Source organism: Esox lucius, chromosome 13 (assembly GCF_011004845.1).
Source record: "Esox lucius isolate fEsoLuc1 chromosome 13, fEsoLuc1.pri, whole genome shotgun sequence".
NCBI classification, from domain to species: Eukaryota; Metazoa; Chordata; class Actinopteri; order Esociformes; family Esocidae; genus Esox; species Esox lucius.
In genome coordinates this window covers 27,639,945-27,655,685 of record NC_047581.1, presented here as the reverse complement: position 1 = coordinate 27,655,685, position 15,741 = coordinate 27,639,945, and the positions used below count along the sequence as shown (strand labels likewise).

At 40.3% G+C, this 15,741-nt stretch overlaps 3 protein-coding genes across 7 annotated transcripts; all 3 read right to left on the bottom strand.

Annotated features, from left to right (window-relative positions):
* Positions 1-98: 98 nt before the first annotated feature.
* On the bottom strand, positions 99-5,081 carry carnmt1 (carnosine N-methyltransferase 1). Of its 2 annotated transcripts, none has more exons than XM_010876848.5 (8): positions 4,307-5,081; positions 2,799-2,994; positions 2,312-2,478; positions 2,078-2,218; positions 1,655-1,833; positions 1,230-1,343; positions 1,007-1,110; positions 99-877 (listed from the first exon to the last, which is right to left on the bottom strand). In XM_010876848.5, exons 1-8 carry the CDS (start codon positions 4,453-4,455, stop codon positions 692-694), a joined length of 1,236 nt encoding a protein of 411 aa, XP_010875150.1. In that variant the 5' UTR covers positions 4,456-5,081; the 3' UTR covers positions 99-691. The 2 variants fall into 2 exon arrangements, with proteins under 2 accessions (XP_010875150.1, XP_034152622.1); XM_034296731.1 differs by having other exon boundaries at positions 727-906.
* A 226-nt stretch (positions 5,082-5,307) lies between these two features.
* On the bottom strand, positions 5,308-9,270 carry LOC109614567 (serpin A3-3-like). Its single transcript, XM_010876847.4, has 5 exons — positions 9,186-9,270; positions 7,051-7,938; positions 6,574-6,841; positions 6,151-6,298; positions 5,308-6,006 (listed from the first exon to the last, which is right to left on the bottom strand). The coding sequence occupies exons 2-5, from the start codon at positions 7,928-7,930 to the stop codon at positions 5,809-5,811; spliced, it is 1,494 nt and encodes a 497-aa protein (XP_010875149.2). The 5' UTR covers positions 7,931-7,938; positions 9,186-9,270; the 3' UTR covers positions 5,308-5,808.
* An 88-nt stretch (positions 9,271-9,358) lies between these two features.
* Positions 9,359-15,079, bottom strand: LOC105014473 (nicotinamide riboside kinase 1). Of its 4 annotated transcripts, none has more exons than XM_029124828.2 (8): positions 13,442-15,078; positions 12,457-12,921; positions 12,279-12,327; positions 11,697-11,868; positions 11,492-11,563; positions 11,214-11,320; positions 10,901-10,984; positions 9,359-10,794 (listed from the first exon to the last, which is right to left on the bottom strand). In XM_029124828.2, exons 2-8 carry the CDS (start codon positions 12,544-12,546, stop codon positions 10,784-10,786), a joined length of 585 nt encoding a protein of 194 aa, XP_028980661.1. In that variant the 5' UTR covers positions 12,547-12,921; positions 13,442-15,078; the 3' UTR covers positions 9,359-10,783. The 4 variants fall into 4 exon arrangements, with proteins under 4 accessions (XP_028980661.1, XP_010875146.1, XP_010875147.2 ...); XM_010876844.5 differs by having other exon boundaries at positions 12,457-12,547; XM_010876845.5 differs by having other exon boundaries at positions 12,457-12,547; positions 12,821-15,077.
* Between the last annotated feature and the right edge of the window lie 662 nt (positions 15,080-15,741).

The following is a 15,741-nucleotide window of genomic DNA, read 5'->3' as shown; positions in this document are numbered from 1 at the left end:
CAAACACTCGATAAATGTTCCCTGATAGCCTTTAAGCGGTCGTCGCCAATCAGAACTATCTACCAATAACAGCTTAAGAACTGGACACAGAACAGATCCTGGATCACACTATGGAATGCCGTTTTACATTGAATGGCATTAGGAACAATAATGACATTTTAATCCAGCTCCATCAATTACACATTTATTATTGTTTTGAGTTTAAGGACATAGCTAGATCCAGAGTGTAATGCTCAAAATCTGTGTCCAATCAGAAAATGTTTGTCCACCCTTAGTACTCCCGGCTCCTGACACGCCAATAAATGACTAAGTGAGAGAAGACTTGAAATAGAAAGAATTGGTAGAACAGTTTTCCAAAATAAATACATTGGGAACATGTAGAGGCAGGTCTCCGGCACACATGCAACCACATCAGATCACCATGAAGACCAAAGGCGTAACCGTGCCTCTGTAACTGATGACTCAAACAGTTCGGCGATAGGAGATTGTCACTTCAGTCCATTTTAAGTGGCTGTCACAATCTCATAGGCTTGGGGGAAACAGAGGTTCCGGCGATGAGAGAACAGAAAAAAGAAACATGAAAGTAAACCTGTCCATTGTCTTCTCTGTCATCGTATTTCTCTTTTTGAAATGCTCTCAAAGGCCGGCGAGTAACGTTTTTCATTCGTGGCTCAGTTCATGACAGCCAGTGTCACGTCAGACTGTTGCAGCTCTCCTGCCGCGGTGACAGCTCCGGTCTATTGTCGTGGACAACCTGGAGCCCATTGGCATACAAATGGTCGGGTTTCCGTGCCACAAAGAAAACACAGTCATACAAGTACTTCAGCATGGACCGATCGTTCTCTGTGTAGGTGGTGGGGACAGACTCTCTCTCCACCTGCAGTCAAAGATGGTCCGTTTTAGACTCTAGGAGGATATTCAAAGCAACATTGACTGAACACAGTTACCGAATAAATTTTTACATTTACTCATCAAATGTGTGCACTGGTTATAGACTTTGCTTTACCTCCAATTGGAATCCATATTTTAAAATGGCCGCCCTGACGTCCTCATAACTGAGTTCGATCGAGAGCTCATTAGCCATGTTCTCAAAGTGATACAGCAGTGGCCCTAGAGGCAAGGGTGGAATTGCATCTTTAGTAAGTATTTAATCACACCAAAAGCATGTAGAGGAACAGGAAACATTTCACTTGTCGGTACGAAGGTCAGTAGAACAAATCGTTACTTACCAAGGTTAATCCACACTCCTCCAGGTTTGAGAATGTTCCAGATGGTCTCCACGTAGTCAATGACATTGTGCGCCGTATCAATGAAGAAGCAGGTAACCACACAGTCCCAAGTGTCTGAGCGGGAAGACAACAGTAATACATCTCTCACCTCAGCCTCACCTCAGCCCTAACACAAACCACAGGCGTAAAACAAATGTCTGCATTTACAAAAGCAACATAATTCAATTTTTTCAGCTAAGTTTTTCTATCAATTAAAATCAGCTCTTAAAGCTGATCGGATTAATAAAAAGACAAATTAGTGAATAAGAGAACAAAATGTAGACAGTCAGTCTTACTTTGAGAGGCTTTGTAAATGCAGGGTCTGATCTCTCATTGCTTATGTTGCTCTTTCAGACAGCCTGTGTGCGACTAGGCTCACCACTCACTAGGCTCTGTGTAGACCTCCTGGAAATCCCCGGCCACCATGGAAAAGTCCGAATTTGGAGGTAGGCTCTGTGGGTTAACGTCTGGGAAGCTGATTGACCTAGTCTGGTCAGATGACCTCTTATTATTGCTGAACTGATGGATCCAGGGGTACAGGGTCATGGAGTTGACCTTTTCACACCTCAGTAAGGAAGAAATAAATAAAAGTCACAGTAAGATAAGCTGTGAAAAGTGAAAAATTATTCAACAATAAATCTGCATATGGCTAATTTCATCTGTTCCAAGTTCCAGACACTGAACACAATTAAACATATTTTAACAGTGTTTAATGCTCTGCAAATTAAACATTTTGTAACATGCAAAGACTGAATTATTCAATATTCCAGCTAATAGCAAATAAAGTGAGGGCAGAGCTTGTATATTACCTGTTGAGGACAAAATTGGAAGAGAATAGCATGAAGAAGCTCCATTCATTGCCTTGACATGCGTAGCCCAAACGAGCAATTTCCCACGCCAGGCGACCGAGCCCTGCCCCCGGAACCAGCACACTCACCTTTGACACATCGCTACGGAAACAACCACGCCATCCCTGTCAGAACACGCGTATAATTCAGAATACACTTTTGTACTACTTCCAGTTGAAGAGGGCGTTTGCTCACCACTTATCTCTGGGAAAGAGTCTCTGGATCTCCTGGATGAGGGGCATGTAGCAGGAGTCTCTCTCCGCCTGGCCTGCCTCACTCCAGTCCCGTACGAACTGCTTTATGGTAGACTTGAGCTTGTCCATGTCAAATGTGGAGGAGGGTCGCACCTTTCTCAGGTCATCCTAGATAGAAAGGCTGATTAACTTCAATGTCTCAGTTCCTCCAATGATGACTACATCAGGCCAGGACACATACATTATGTAAAATTAAAAGTTCCACTACTATAAGAACTACAAATGCTTGCCGTGCTAGTATTGTATACCAAAACAGAAACAACATTTACTAATCCTCCTAATAGTTAGTTGCTGTAATTTTTACTCTGTTTATATTCTTACAACTGTAAAATTTCTATACATTTTGTTACGTTTACATTGGAAGCTTTTGTTACATAAAAGAAATGCACAAAGATAAAAAGCATGGCCATCCTGACCCTTTATCTTACCTCTTCACCATACTCCATGTTCTCAAACATGTGGACCGAGTTAAGCACAATGGCCTGCAGCACCTCCTGGTTGTGGTCCACACTGCGACGGATACGGGACAGGTTGGGCAGGACTCCCGGCAGCAGCTGCTGGTGGTGCTCCGGAAGGCTCCGGAACTGGCGCTCCGCTCGATTTACCCGCTCCTGAACATGCATCCTGAGATAAACGGGAGGTACAGGGACCCTGTTATGAGCACATTCTACTATGGTAAGTGTGGTTGTGTAGGCAAAGAAACAGGAGTAGATGTACCGAAACAGGTTTCTCTTTATGTCAACCAGGGGGGCAGCTGGATTTACTGTTTTCTAAAGCTAGCCAGCTTCAGTTACCTTGACATTCCAGTAGTATTATCCCTACTACGATAATGGATATTGCTGGTCTGTCTGCTGCTAACTCAAATGGCTTTCATATGGCCATTTGATAAACCAACTCTTCATTGAGACTATCCTGAACCACCAGGTGCAGGAGGAAGTAAAGTAGTAACCAGCCTCAGTACAGCAGCTTAAATATCATCCTATAACAGGTTTTGCTCTGACCAACAGGATGCTTGAATCGAAATGGCATATCAAATATCACTGTTACGTCACCAAATATGGAGTTTCTCAGCACAACCTTTATCATTATACATAGGAATGTGATATACCAGTCAAATGTGTCCAAAATGAGCAAAGATGAGGAATGTGTACACACTTCACAAATGTTCATTACTGAGCACCCGATCTTGGGTGCACAGTTTAGGCTGTATACTGCAATGGAAAGGTTATTTCCCAAAGCAAAATACATGCAATAACAGCCAATACTCTTGTGTAATGTACTACTTGTGTACTGTTAACACATTAATATTTTCTGTGTCACCAGGTAGAATTATATCAGGTAGCACAATCTCCATCATAGATTGTAGAGTGTATTTTAGTATGCTTCAAGTGATGGGATCCCATTAGCCTACTATAGGCTATGTAGTGCGATTTGGAATCATTGTGGGTAGCTTTTATCAATACACGAAGATGACCTAATTTTAGACATATATAAAAAAAATATATATATATACAAAAATAAAAAAATATTAGGTAGTAATTTCTATTATTAAGAGAAAGCCTTAGCTAGTAACGTAACGTTTGCTTGCTAACGTTTCTCCAGCAAACCACGTCGTTTGATGTCTCGGTCAAATGACTTTGTTGTGGGTTAAGACAAGCTAACGGCATTTAGCTTTAGCCTAGGTTTAAAATACGTAACGTAGCTACTGTAGTTAGAGAGCCAAGTTTTTGATTCCCAATACTCCCAAAACCCACTTCATTGATTGGGGTCTAGACTACAGTAGTGCAAGAAACAGCTGTTTACAAGTTATAATGCAAAACGTAAGTGGGAGCGTTGTAAAGCAAGTCGTTGTAATGTTCGTGTAAAAACGTTAGTAGTCAGTACAGTAGTAATAGTTTAGCGAGCTAACGGGACCATGTTTTGAAACATTCCGTACCTGTAATATCTAAACGCATCGATCACTTTCCAAAAGTGTTGCCTTTCGAGTCTTGTCTCCTCTTCTGGTGTACATTTCATCCTTTCCCGGTAAAAATATGATTCTTCTTGCTCGCCATCAATAGCCTGCTCCACGGTTCCTTCCGCCATGTCCCTCTAAATGTTGTAACATACTCAGGCCTTTCCAATCGAACAATTGAGTGAGTTAGGAAAAGCAATCGATTTTAAACTCTGGATAAAATTATTTGAAACGGCAACCAGCCCCTTACCCCTAACGTAAGTGCAATCATGTCTCTGATGGAACTCCGTGGGTGCCTTTTTATACTGCTGGAAAACCGTGTATATTGTGTTCCCAAGTAAAATTACTCAATTTAGTAGTCATCTCTCATAACTACTTAAATTACTACACAAATCACTGGTTTATGTTAGGGTCAGTTGTTATAGAATGGCGCTTACAACACCAGGGTTGTAAGTTTAATTCCCATAGGGGACCAGTACGAAAAAGTATGAAAATGTATACACTCCATATGATCGTACTGGATAAGAATATCTGCTGACATGAATGAATGTAAACATTTAAATCGTTTATTACATTTCTCGTAAAGATAGCAGCTGAAAAACCAGTGAAGATGAGCAGTAATTCAGTAGCACTTTTTAGGGAGAACTCAAACATGGCTACTAAACTGCACTACATTTCTTTTGTATTTATATTTTAACTACAAAACAGGAAAGAAAAAGGTGCAGTGGTCTCTTAATTTTTTCCAGAGCTGTATTGTGGTCAACTGGCTTGTTTTTGGCAGGGAAATAAATGCCATATCAATCAAATTAACTTGTCTCCTGTTCTGTGGTCAAATACTAACAATTTCTTAAATCAAAACATTTTGCTTGCCTTTATTTTCTTAAAGCATTTCCGTGTTGTATTTGACAGATGTGACGTCGTATTATTTCTGTTGCTTTGTGTTTCCTTAAGCATCCATGCATACAAATACTATGAAACAACTATCTCATTCAAAATAATTTTAGTGTTTGTGGAGCTTAAAAACCAGCCCCTCATATAACTATTGGACAGCCTGAAATCTAAGGTTTGGGCTTGTGGCCATGATATTTGTCAGTCTCCACCATGTACACAGGCTATTGTGGTCTTCCTAAATTTGCAGGATTCTTGAGAGGTAAAACATAGCAGCTTACTAGATACTTCTCTGTTTCAGCCTTTAAAGGGCACCCTGGGTGTGTGAAGAATATTTGTTTTTTGTAAACCAAACTGTCCTGACAACAACAACCTTTCAACCAGGAAAAGAGAAGCAACATCCAACAAACATTCTGTAACATGGTGAATAACACCTAGAAAAAAGGCATCAGAACATGATATGCATATATTAATCGTAAACATATCAAGCAAAGTGAACATAAAGGGTTTTTGCACTGGATGTGTTTGTTCACTGATTTTCAGACACAACCGCACAGACAAAACATATGTTCACAGTTCAATTAGCGCAACAATGTTCATTTGTTGGATGGGTTGATGACCTTGCCCATAAATAGAATGCCCTTGGTCTCCCGATCTACGACAATGACCATAAACGGACGGTTGAAATTCAACACGGGGGTGATGTGCATGGACAGAGGCATGATGACCACACCTGTGGCTGCTGCTGCAGTTGCCCCAGCCTCATCCACATCCAGCGTGGCCTGATGCACCACCTGAAACCAAGCACACATTGCAGTCTGTAATACACAGGCCTAGATTATGTGGTTCACACGTATATCCAAAATTTGGAAGTATAGAGTCACAATAACAAAAAGGGCAATTTGTGTATGTATATTGCTGAATGAAACCGTTCCTACCTCTGAGACTCCCACTTTTAATTCCTCAGATATTCCACTGAAGTTAGCTCTATCAGTGAATATATCTGGCATTCCCATTTCACTCAGGACGTCCTTGAGGGAGTATTTTGTGGTGATGGACAGCTTAGGAACATATACCTCGTATACCCTAAAAACCAATTACAAATACAAATACATTGACAGGACAAAGTAACACGTACAAAATGTATTATATGCCTATAGCAGTGTGAATTATTATTTTCAATAATATCTCAAATAATCATTGGCAGAACAACAGGTTTATTCCGTTGTCAGACTGGGTATTTAAACCTGGTCCAGCACTCTAACCTGTCGGCTATCTGCCATCCTGGGATTGTGTGTGGTTGTCACCCAACCGTCATTTGGTTTACTACAGTGGTGAATGATTAATAAGACGGGTCTTACCTGCTCCTCATCCACTTCTGCCACTTCATGATGTGGTTTTGGCATATGACCTCCTCCAGATTAGCAAGTCCATTTTTTGGTAACACCAGCATCATGGACACTGAGTCATTGTAGTGGAGATGCAAAACACTGGTGGAGGTCTCCCTGTCCTCATAGACCCAGAACTTCTTCTTCAGGGTCATCATCTGAACCGGAACAGTGGTGTTGTCATTGATATGGAAAGGTTTTGCCGTGGTGTCTTCGGGGTCAAATGGAATCTCCCATTTTCCTTTAGAATTAGAACATGTTAAAGTATTTCGGGCTGTAATGTGACGAGGGAAACTTTACTACTAAAAGCATTATATGATAAAACTGTCTAAGGTAGACAGACAGTGGCATCAACAGCACCTGCATTAATCAAAGACTTGAACTCAGTAAAGGACACTGTTTTTTTTGCTTCTAGTGTTTTTTGTCTTCTAGTTTGGAATAATATCTTACCTTTAAAGTAGATGTAGCTGAGGAGGTACATGACAGTGGCTGGGTCCAGATCTTTGACTAACTCGTCTATCTTGCCTCGCGTCTTGTCCTTCACATAGGTATTAATTGTATCAATGGCCTTGGCAGTGTCGGTAAAGTCAACAGTGAAACCCTCAGAGAGGTAGAAGCGTTTCATGGTGTCGAGGAACTCAGGATGCGGTTTCAATGTGTTGCGAAGGAAAAGTGCAGTTCCTACTGACAGATCCACTCCAGTCTTCTGGTTAAGCTGTGTGAGGATGGTCTGAAATACCTCGCCTATCTGTTCTTGGTCCCACTGGCTGCTGTTGAAGCCCAGACCAGTGAAGAGCTGCTCGTGGGTCTGACCCTTGGCCCCGACAGATAGAGCTGCCAGGGCCAGAGACACACTCAGCGGGGAGAAGAATATGTTCTTGTTCTGGTTGGTGGGAAGAGCAACCAGCTGTTTGTACAGCCTGAAAGCAAAGTCTGCATTTCCTTGGATAACTGATTTAGTAACGTTTTCACAGTGATGACGGCCATGTTCACGTCTGTGACCATGGTCGTGTTTGCGTCCGTGACCATGTTCGTGGTCATGTCCGTGACCGCGGTCGTGTTCACGTCCATGACCACGGTCGTGTTCACGTCCATGACCACGGTCGTGGTCGCGTCCGTGACCACGGTCATGGTCGCGTCCATGACCACGGTCTTGGTCATTCCCTTCCTCCTGGTCATCGTCTCGCCCGCAACCACGACCACGGTCTCGCCAGTGACCACGGCCATGCTCATGACCTTGTTGGTCGTCACTTCCGTTCCGTTTGTGACCACCCACTACTCCCAAACAGACCACTGCCATAACTATCAACAAACACAGGATTGTCCTCATCTTGGCAACTATAACAAAAAGAAAAAAATAATCACATTACTCAATCAATTTGGTTTTAACTACGCAATACTCGCTGCTATGACCCAGAGGCACCATCTGGAAAATATACTGCGCTAGTTTTACCACACAAACTACCTGGAAGATTCCTTTACATTTTTCTTTAAAATATATTTTATCAGGTTAAATTTAGCCTGATTGAGATTAAAAATATATTGTCCAAGAGAGACCTGGCCAACAATAGCAGAACACAGAGGTTACATACAGTATCTAAGCCAGGAAATATTTATTATTATTCTGCTGGACAATGTAAGAACATAAGAAAAATGGGAGCTGCCAAAGAATGGCTTTCTAAATGAAAATGTATTTAATCTCCCTAGAGCTAGTGACAGCCAGCCCACTGTCGTATAAATGGTACAGTGATGTTTGTGTTTTGGGGTGTGTAACAAACCTCAGCGCCCCATAGTTTCCAGTGTCCAGCATAAATTATGAGGCCATAAGGGCATGCATGTACAGTATATCACCACTATTGATTACAGGCAGAAAGGTAGCAAAAACAAGGTGTTTTCTTGCATCAAAAGATGAAAGAAAATTAAAACCCAACTTGAGCCTGAGCATATCACAAGATTTATTATATGACACTTAAAGGTGAGACACTCATCTATCAAAAATGTCAAGTACTTATAAGTGGTAAACCTCTCTATTATTGTGTCCCGCGGTGATTATACCTGGGAGATTCAGTGGTTCCAGACTATAGAAATACCATCAACTGTGTTTTTATCATTTAGAAAGGGAGCTGAATATTCTAGAATATTAGTATATTCCAAGGGTGATATTTCTAGAATATTCCAAGACAAGAGATACACAGAATATACACAGAATACTTTGCCAAGAGATACACAGAATATAATACCTTCAGAGTAAAGTGAAGTATTTATTTTGTGTAACATTTCCTGTTAATCTATTATTAATCTGTCATCAACCTACTCTGTGTTTTATCTTCTTGCATAAGTGTTCTTGTTATATTATGTTATTCTTTAGACTCCAGAACTTGTTCAAAAGAGCTACTAGATTATTAAACTGTTATAATATAATATTTCTTGGAGTAAATTGGCTCATTCCTAGTCATTTTGGCAATAATAAAAATGTTATGGACCAGACAAACCCTGTGAACAATATTTCAACATGCCTGTTACAGGACCATGGAGACAGTGACCACTAAAACATCTACAATATAGAGACAGATAGCAGTACTCACCCTTCCAGACAACAGCTTTGGGCTCTTTCTACCAAGATCAGTCTAAATACTGGAGTGGAGGGCTTCATTTGGGATTGATCCGAGGTTGAACTTTGACATGTTTGTTTGGTTCTTGCATGGCCCCATATTTGAAGAACGTAATCATTACCCGATTTAGAGAGTGCTGAGGGTCGGTTGTTTATTTAGGGTCAGTGTAAGGCACACAAAAACAAAATTCTAGCTTTTCATTTTCTGTCTCGTAATGTACATAATTCCTATGTTGGCAATGAGACCATATACAACCTTCAGACTGGCCGAATCAGAAGATAACAAGCAATGTTAGATATCCAAACTATTAATGGCTTTGATGTCTACCTAGAATTCAAGCAAATGGACTAATAAGAAAATATGATACATTATTCTTACATACAAAATGTTTATACTTGACATAGACGTCACACATGAGCATAACACAAATGATTAACATCCATTACATCACTCTGGGCCCGGGGACTGACCAGGTTTTTAGAACATTCTAGGACAAGGGGCCGCCAAACACGTATTCTGCCCAAAGATGAGGGAAGGGCTTTATACCATATTTTCAGAAAATGCTATTTATTTATTCAAACATGCCATTGATCTGTCTACACCGTTTTCTCTTACAACATCGGTATTCTCATTCTGTTCCCTTTTTTATTGGGTTTAACAGCGCTAGCAGCTTTTTAAACTCTTACATTGTCATTCTTTTCGGGGCTATATTAACCCACAGTCATTTGGGATTGATCAGGAGTTGGAACTTTGACATGTTTGTTGGGTACTGGCATGCCCCCATATTTGAGCAGTGTAATCATTACCTGCTTATGGGGATGGTGAAAGATTGGAGTAGGGCACAACATTATAAATTACAGATGCATAGAAAATCCAACTGGGTACATGGGATATTGTAAAAACATATTACACACAGCAATATCACACAAAAGCTGTTGCAGGCTACTGTTTGTGTACTTTTGTTGCATTATTTTATGTCTGTACAATCTGTGTGTTGTGACTTTGGGAGTCAGCAATGTTAAACATTATTTAAAACTACAATAGCACATAATACTTCCTTGGCAGAAGGAATTTTACAAATTTTACGTGTAATTTAAAAAAATTTATTGCCTTGCACTGCTCAGGTATTCAACATAGTCCCTTAACCCCTCAAAAAAAATGTATTGCAGTATAACAGACAAATACGCAGCACTGACATTAAACAACAGAGCAGATTCCAAAATGCACTTTCTGCACTTCTTATTGATTATTGATTTTTTAATCCTCAACTATTTTGGATTTTGGAGCCAGAGGGATGTGTCTTTTAACAAACTTTACATGATTCAAAACAAAATTTGACCAAAGACCCTTTTTAACAGTTAACAGGGCTTTCATTTGATATATAAAACTCATATTTGCCCAAAATGTCACTTACACCCCTCTGGCTCATACAAAATATATACTACAGGTTTTTGAAATAACTGATGCATTACAAGTTTAAAAGCAATGTAAACTCATCAGGGATTTAACTTTAAGGATTAAAATTAAAATGTATTTAACAGGAAAAAGGCTGCTCTGCATCGTCAAACAGCTCAATCATCCCCTAAAAAACAACCAACAAAATAATGGAACATTAGAGTACTGAGTGACTCCACATTCAGTTGTCCCCATTTAGTTGTGACTCCCCCATTTTTTATTTTAAAACTTACTGATGAGCCTCTGTATTTCCTGGGTTACATCTGCATATACATAATCCAACAAATCCTCCTTGGACTCCAATCCATTCAGAAAGTCTCGAAATTAAGAAAAAGTGACCAGGTCAAAAACTGGTAGCTGCAGAAAATAATGAACTGAACTGATATCAAGTTAACGGGACTAGAACCAGGAAAACAGTTACTACTACCATAAAAATATTAATATGCACAATGACTGATAAACTCATATCTGATACCGTATACTCCATCTCTTGTCTGTGTTTTAGCAAATAAAGATATTAATAAGCACAATGACTGATAAACTCACCAATATCTGATACTGTGTACTCCATCTCTTGACGGTGTTTTAGGTACATTGGCCACACATGTCCGTCAAAGTATCCTGGCGGATCAGGGGGTGTATAAATCCTTGAGCTGTCAATCACAGGAAAGGTGGGCTAGATTTTGATTATTTTCATCAGCAACAGGTTATGTAGACCGATGCGTGAACTATCTGAACAGACCATACTTGTGTCTAATCTTTGCAGTTACATTGGGAGTAGAGAAACGATAACACAACTTATTTATTTTTTAAAGAATACCCACCCTCTTCTCTCTTTGCAGATGTCATAAGGAATTTCAAGGAAATACCTCTTGTCAATTAATTCATTCAAGGGCCTGCCAATGAAAAAAAATTAAAACACATAACCAGATAAATAATTCTTCTCTTCAGACATACAGACCTTATATTATTTATTTGAGTATGAAGGAGAGTATATTGTGTAGTGGTGATCTGTTTACTCTCAGTTACTTGTAGTTGAAGATCAGGAAGCCCTCCACGATGAGCACAAAAACATTCTCTGAATCTTCTGATGTTGAAGAGCACTGTGTTCTTAGACCATGAGACAATAGGAATGAACCTGGGTTCTTCTGCCATAATTCAATCTCACTCATTATTCTGTCCATGTGGAGAGCATCAAGCACTAGAAAATCACACAGACATGGCCAGTCAAAAGTTTGGACACACCTACATATTTAATCGTATTCCTTTGTATTATTTTCCAAATTGTAGAATAATAGTGAAGACATCAAAACTCTGAAATAACACATATGGAACCCTGTAGCTGTAGTTGAGAGAATGTAAAAGAGTGTGCAAAGGGTGGATGCTTTGAAGAATCTAAAATCTGAAATATATTTGTATCAGTTTAATACTTTTTTTGTTCCTACATGAATCCACATGTTATCTCATAGTTTTAATGTCTTCATTATTATTCTACAATGCGGAAAGTAGTGAAACTAAAGAAACAGCCTTGAATGACTAGGTGTGTCCAAAGAAATGACAGGTACTGCATACATATACACATTGAGAGACAGAGAGAAACTATGCCTTTACCATCATACTGCTTGAACCCATTGCTGTCCACAGCTATCATAGAGTCCTCCTAAAGGGGGAAACCATGAAGAAATACATGACCACGGAGTATCTTCTTCACCTTCCTACTTAATGTGACAATAAGGAGAATAACATGGAGAAAGGAGAGGCACATTGAGGAGAAATGAGGGAGAAGGACCTTGAAGAAATCATCCTGTGCCATGATGCAACTGTTTGGGATCTGCAGATGCAGACTACTGGACAAGGTTGACTTCCCCGCATTGGTCATCCTGAAGACGTGAAATGCATATTTCAGAGTTTAGGAGATTCTAGTCCAACAGTCAGAATGGCCTCTCTGATGCAGACTGAGCCATTGGCATTGTATGCTTGTTTTGACAGACAAGGTCAATGTTTAATCTGTCAGGTAAACCACTGCCACGGCTTTGCCTAGTTAAAGACACGATAGAAACACCCCCACCATCAATCAGATACTAATAATAACTATGTCAATAGGTTAAAATAAATACATTGAACTTTCCCCCGAAATTGTAAAGTTGGCTTACCTGGCATCATGAGAAGTATGTAGGCCTACCACACTTATTATTTGTATATAGCAGCATCAGTAGGATACAGATTTATCAAAGACCAGCAAATGTCTCTATTGCTATAAAAGCACAATTAAAGGGTCAGAAGTGCGGTCAAATCTTCTTCTTTTTTTTTTTACATTTTCTTACAGACCTCAAACATGTTGTCTTCTGATGTGATTTAATAATTGAGACATGGACTCAGAACATCCAATGTTGTTTTCTCTCTATGAATAAATGTACTTAGAAGAACAATGAGAAAATAAAAACACACCAAGTACAACTGAGATTTTTTTTAAGGATTTATCAAAATTCAGAAGAATCAAAGGGTTTAAAATGGGTCCACCCATCGAGTTGTTAAATAAGAATTATTTTATCTGGAATATTAACAGAAAACGTAGTACTTTTTTATTTTAGATTTTGCAGGCAAGAAAATGTGCCAAAATAAGATAATTCATTATTTATTTTAATATCTCATAACCTATCTCTGTCCAAAATAAAATTTGCATTTTAGATTGAGAAGTCGGATTGAACGGAATTCTATAACTATGATTTGATCACAGTTTCAGATCAAATTTGCATATTTTCACGTACACATACCCGCCTATTCCAATGACAAGGGTCCGCATTGCTGAATCTAAATTGATCTTGTCTCCCGTAGTTGATTTGCTGACAAATGTAATACCAGGTGTAATATAAGGACTGAGAGGAAACTACGAATAATAACACTATCCGCCAGTGGTTCCGCCACATAAATGTCACACCCAAAAGCATAAAATCTCGAAAAGTCCAGGAACCCTTCAAAAACGGACTGGACATACCAATCGGTTTTGGCTTTCATAAGTTAAAGAAAGTAATGAAAAATTAGTTTTTAGTTGTCCTTTGCTCAAAGTTCAATAGCAAATCCTAGATTCAAGCCCATGGTGCAAGTTGCTGAAAGTGTCATTAACTACGTGAAAGCTACAAACTGACACATTTTAACATTACGTAAGAAAAAGAAACATGGAAGGAGTGCCTCGCATTGATAATCTGCACGTGCGCAGTTCAGTGTGACTGGACTGTTAGATTCGATTAGCCCACGGGTTTGTTCGCATTATTTGTTATATGTAACGTCGCTATCAAATCTCATACCTGCGCATTTGGGAGAAGTACTTTTTACGTATCTTGATATTGTTTCATATTCTACAATCTGTGATTCTATCCAAGACAGGATGAAGTCGGCGTTGGTGTATAGTGATTCGTAGCCCTGAATAAATGCATTCTCCCTACAAATTACGACCCCTGCTCTCAGTCAAAAACCAGAACAAAAAGTAAATGGAGGGAGGCTAAGGTGCAGACCATTATTTTTTCATTCATTAAACGTCAGAGACAGACTAATTAAAAACAATGTGTTGTCGCTTTCTGTCAGCACAGCACAGCTGGATTCACAATCGCATGGGAAATAGGAAACTATAGGTCCGACATGATTGTGTTCAAATACTATTTAAGTTAAAACGTCCAACCATTAAGGTTCGATCTGAAACTTTAAAAGTTTTTGATTGCACTCGCTAACATAAACCATATGGCCAGACTAGCACCAAACTACAGACCATGTATCCTTGTTCCTCCCTGCCTACATGCAACAGCTGAAGAGAGGGCTACCGCCAACATTTGGGACTGTTAAACGGTGGACAGGTGAAGTGGACTGTATTCTTCAAGGACTACATGCCATCATAGACCACAAAGTCAAATTGAGCTGCATGAGGCCTATTGAAGCCTCCCTATGGGATGAGATCATCATATTCTATGCTTGCTTTGAGGCTGACAATACTGAACCAATCAGAAAAACCCTTGTTGATCCCGATTACCAGGTGCTTTCGCTTTCTGAGGCTGAAAGGAAGGACACTTACAATATTGAACATTTACAATGCTGTGAGCTCAGATGGCATCCTTGGTTGCATCTTTACTATGGGCCAATTAAGGTGCCAGGTGTCTTTACAGACAGAATCTTCAAATTGTCCCCACCACAGGCTGGAGTTCCCATTTTCTTCAAGGAGACCATTATCATCCCAGTGGCCAAGAGTCTTAAAGAGATACGTCAGAGAAACATAATAGCACCAAAGCCTTGCCCAAGAACAAGCTGTGGCCCGAGAGGGAAAGTCAAATGGGCCAAACCTATAGGACCAAATCCTGAGGTCATGGGGACACAATCCAACCACTGGCTTGAGACAACATATACCATAGCAAAATTATGCCGGGCCGTGGTGTGAGCTCTCCTTACACCCCCCCCCCCCCATCACCTCCCCCTCCATTTTACGTATATACGCATGAGAGGCCGACCCTGGCATATATCAACCTCAAAATCGACGTCTGACTAAGACAACCACTTGGAGCAACACAGCATAAAATAAAAATAAAAATTTATTATAGAGGCCAAGAACAGGCCCCCCACCCACCGCGGGCCCTGCACCCCTGATAGCTACACCAGTGCCCACCGGACTGGCAGAGGCTACGGAAAACCGTTGAGCAGACAGACACTCTCTGGAAACTGGCTTCTTGGGGCAGCGAGGAGCCAGAAGAAGGGACAGACTCCCTGAGCAAACTCTATCCAACGTGGGCAGTATAGGATCAATTGCTGGGAATGCATAACTGAGAGCCTGTGGCCACTGCTTGCATCTCCCATTCACTTGAACAGTGGACAGTGCTTGTATTCCGGTGAGGCAAAGAGATCAATACAGGCCCTGCATAGCCTCTGCCTGATCTGCTCTACCACCGAGGGGTGAACCGTCTTTTCTAGAGAGGAAAAGGCCCCCCGGATATCCTCTCCTAGGTTAAGAAACGATTGCACCAAACCCCCAATTAGCCCACCACTGTCAACATTTAAATGGATTGCATCCCACCAAGCCTGCTAACATACACCA

Bases quoted from the DNA above. Each gene is read 5' to 3' on its own strand.
- carnmt1 (XM_010876848.5), bottom strand. From the start codon at position 4,455: ATGGCGGAAGGAACCGTGGAGCAGGCTATTGATGGCGAGCAAGAAGAA. The intron at 2,219-2,311 runs GTGAGCAAACGC...TTGTTTCCGTAG, and splicing joins CTCTTTCCCAGAGATAAGTG to CGATGTGTCAAAGGTGAGTG. The intron at 878-1,006 runs GTAAAGCAAAGT...CTTTGACTGCAG, and splicing joins AATATGGATTCCAATTGGAG to GTGGAGAGAGAGTCTGTCCC.
- LOC109614567 (XM_010876847.4), bottom strand. From the start codon at position 7,930: ATGAGGACAATCCTGTGTTTGTTGATAGTTATGGCAGTGGTCTGTTTG. The intron at 6,842-7,050 runs GTAAGATATTAT...CTAATTCTAAAG, and splicing joins CAGCTACATCTACTTTAAAG to GAAAATGGGAGATTCCATTT. The intron at 6,299-6,573 runs GTAAGACCCGTC...ATTGGTTTTTAG, and splicing joins CAGAAGTGGATGAGGAGCAG to GGTATACGAGGTATATGTTC.
- LOC105014473 (XM_010876844.5), bottom strand. From the start codon at position 13,470: ATGCGGACCCTTGTCATTGGAATAGGCGG. The intron at 12,328-12,456 runs GTCCTTCTCCCT...TTCCCCCTTTAG, and splicing joins CACAGGATGATTTCTTCAAG to GAGGACTCTATGATAGCTGT. The intron at 11,321-11,491 runs GTGGGTATTCTT...TGTGATTGACAG, and splicing joins ATCTGCAAAGAGAGAAGAGG to CTCAAGGATTTATACACCCC.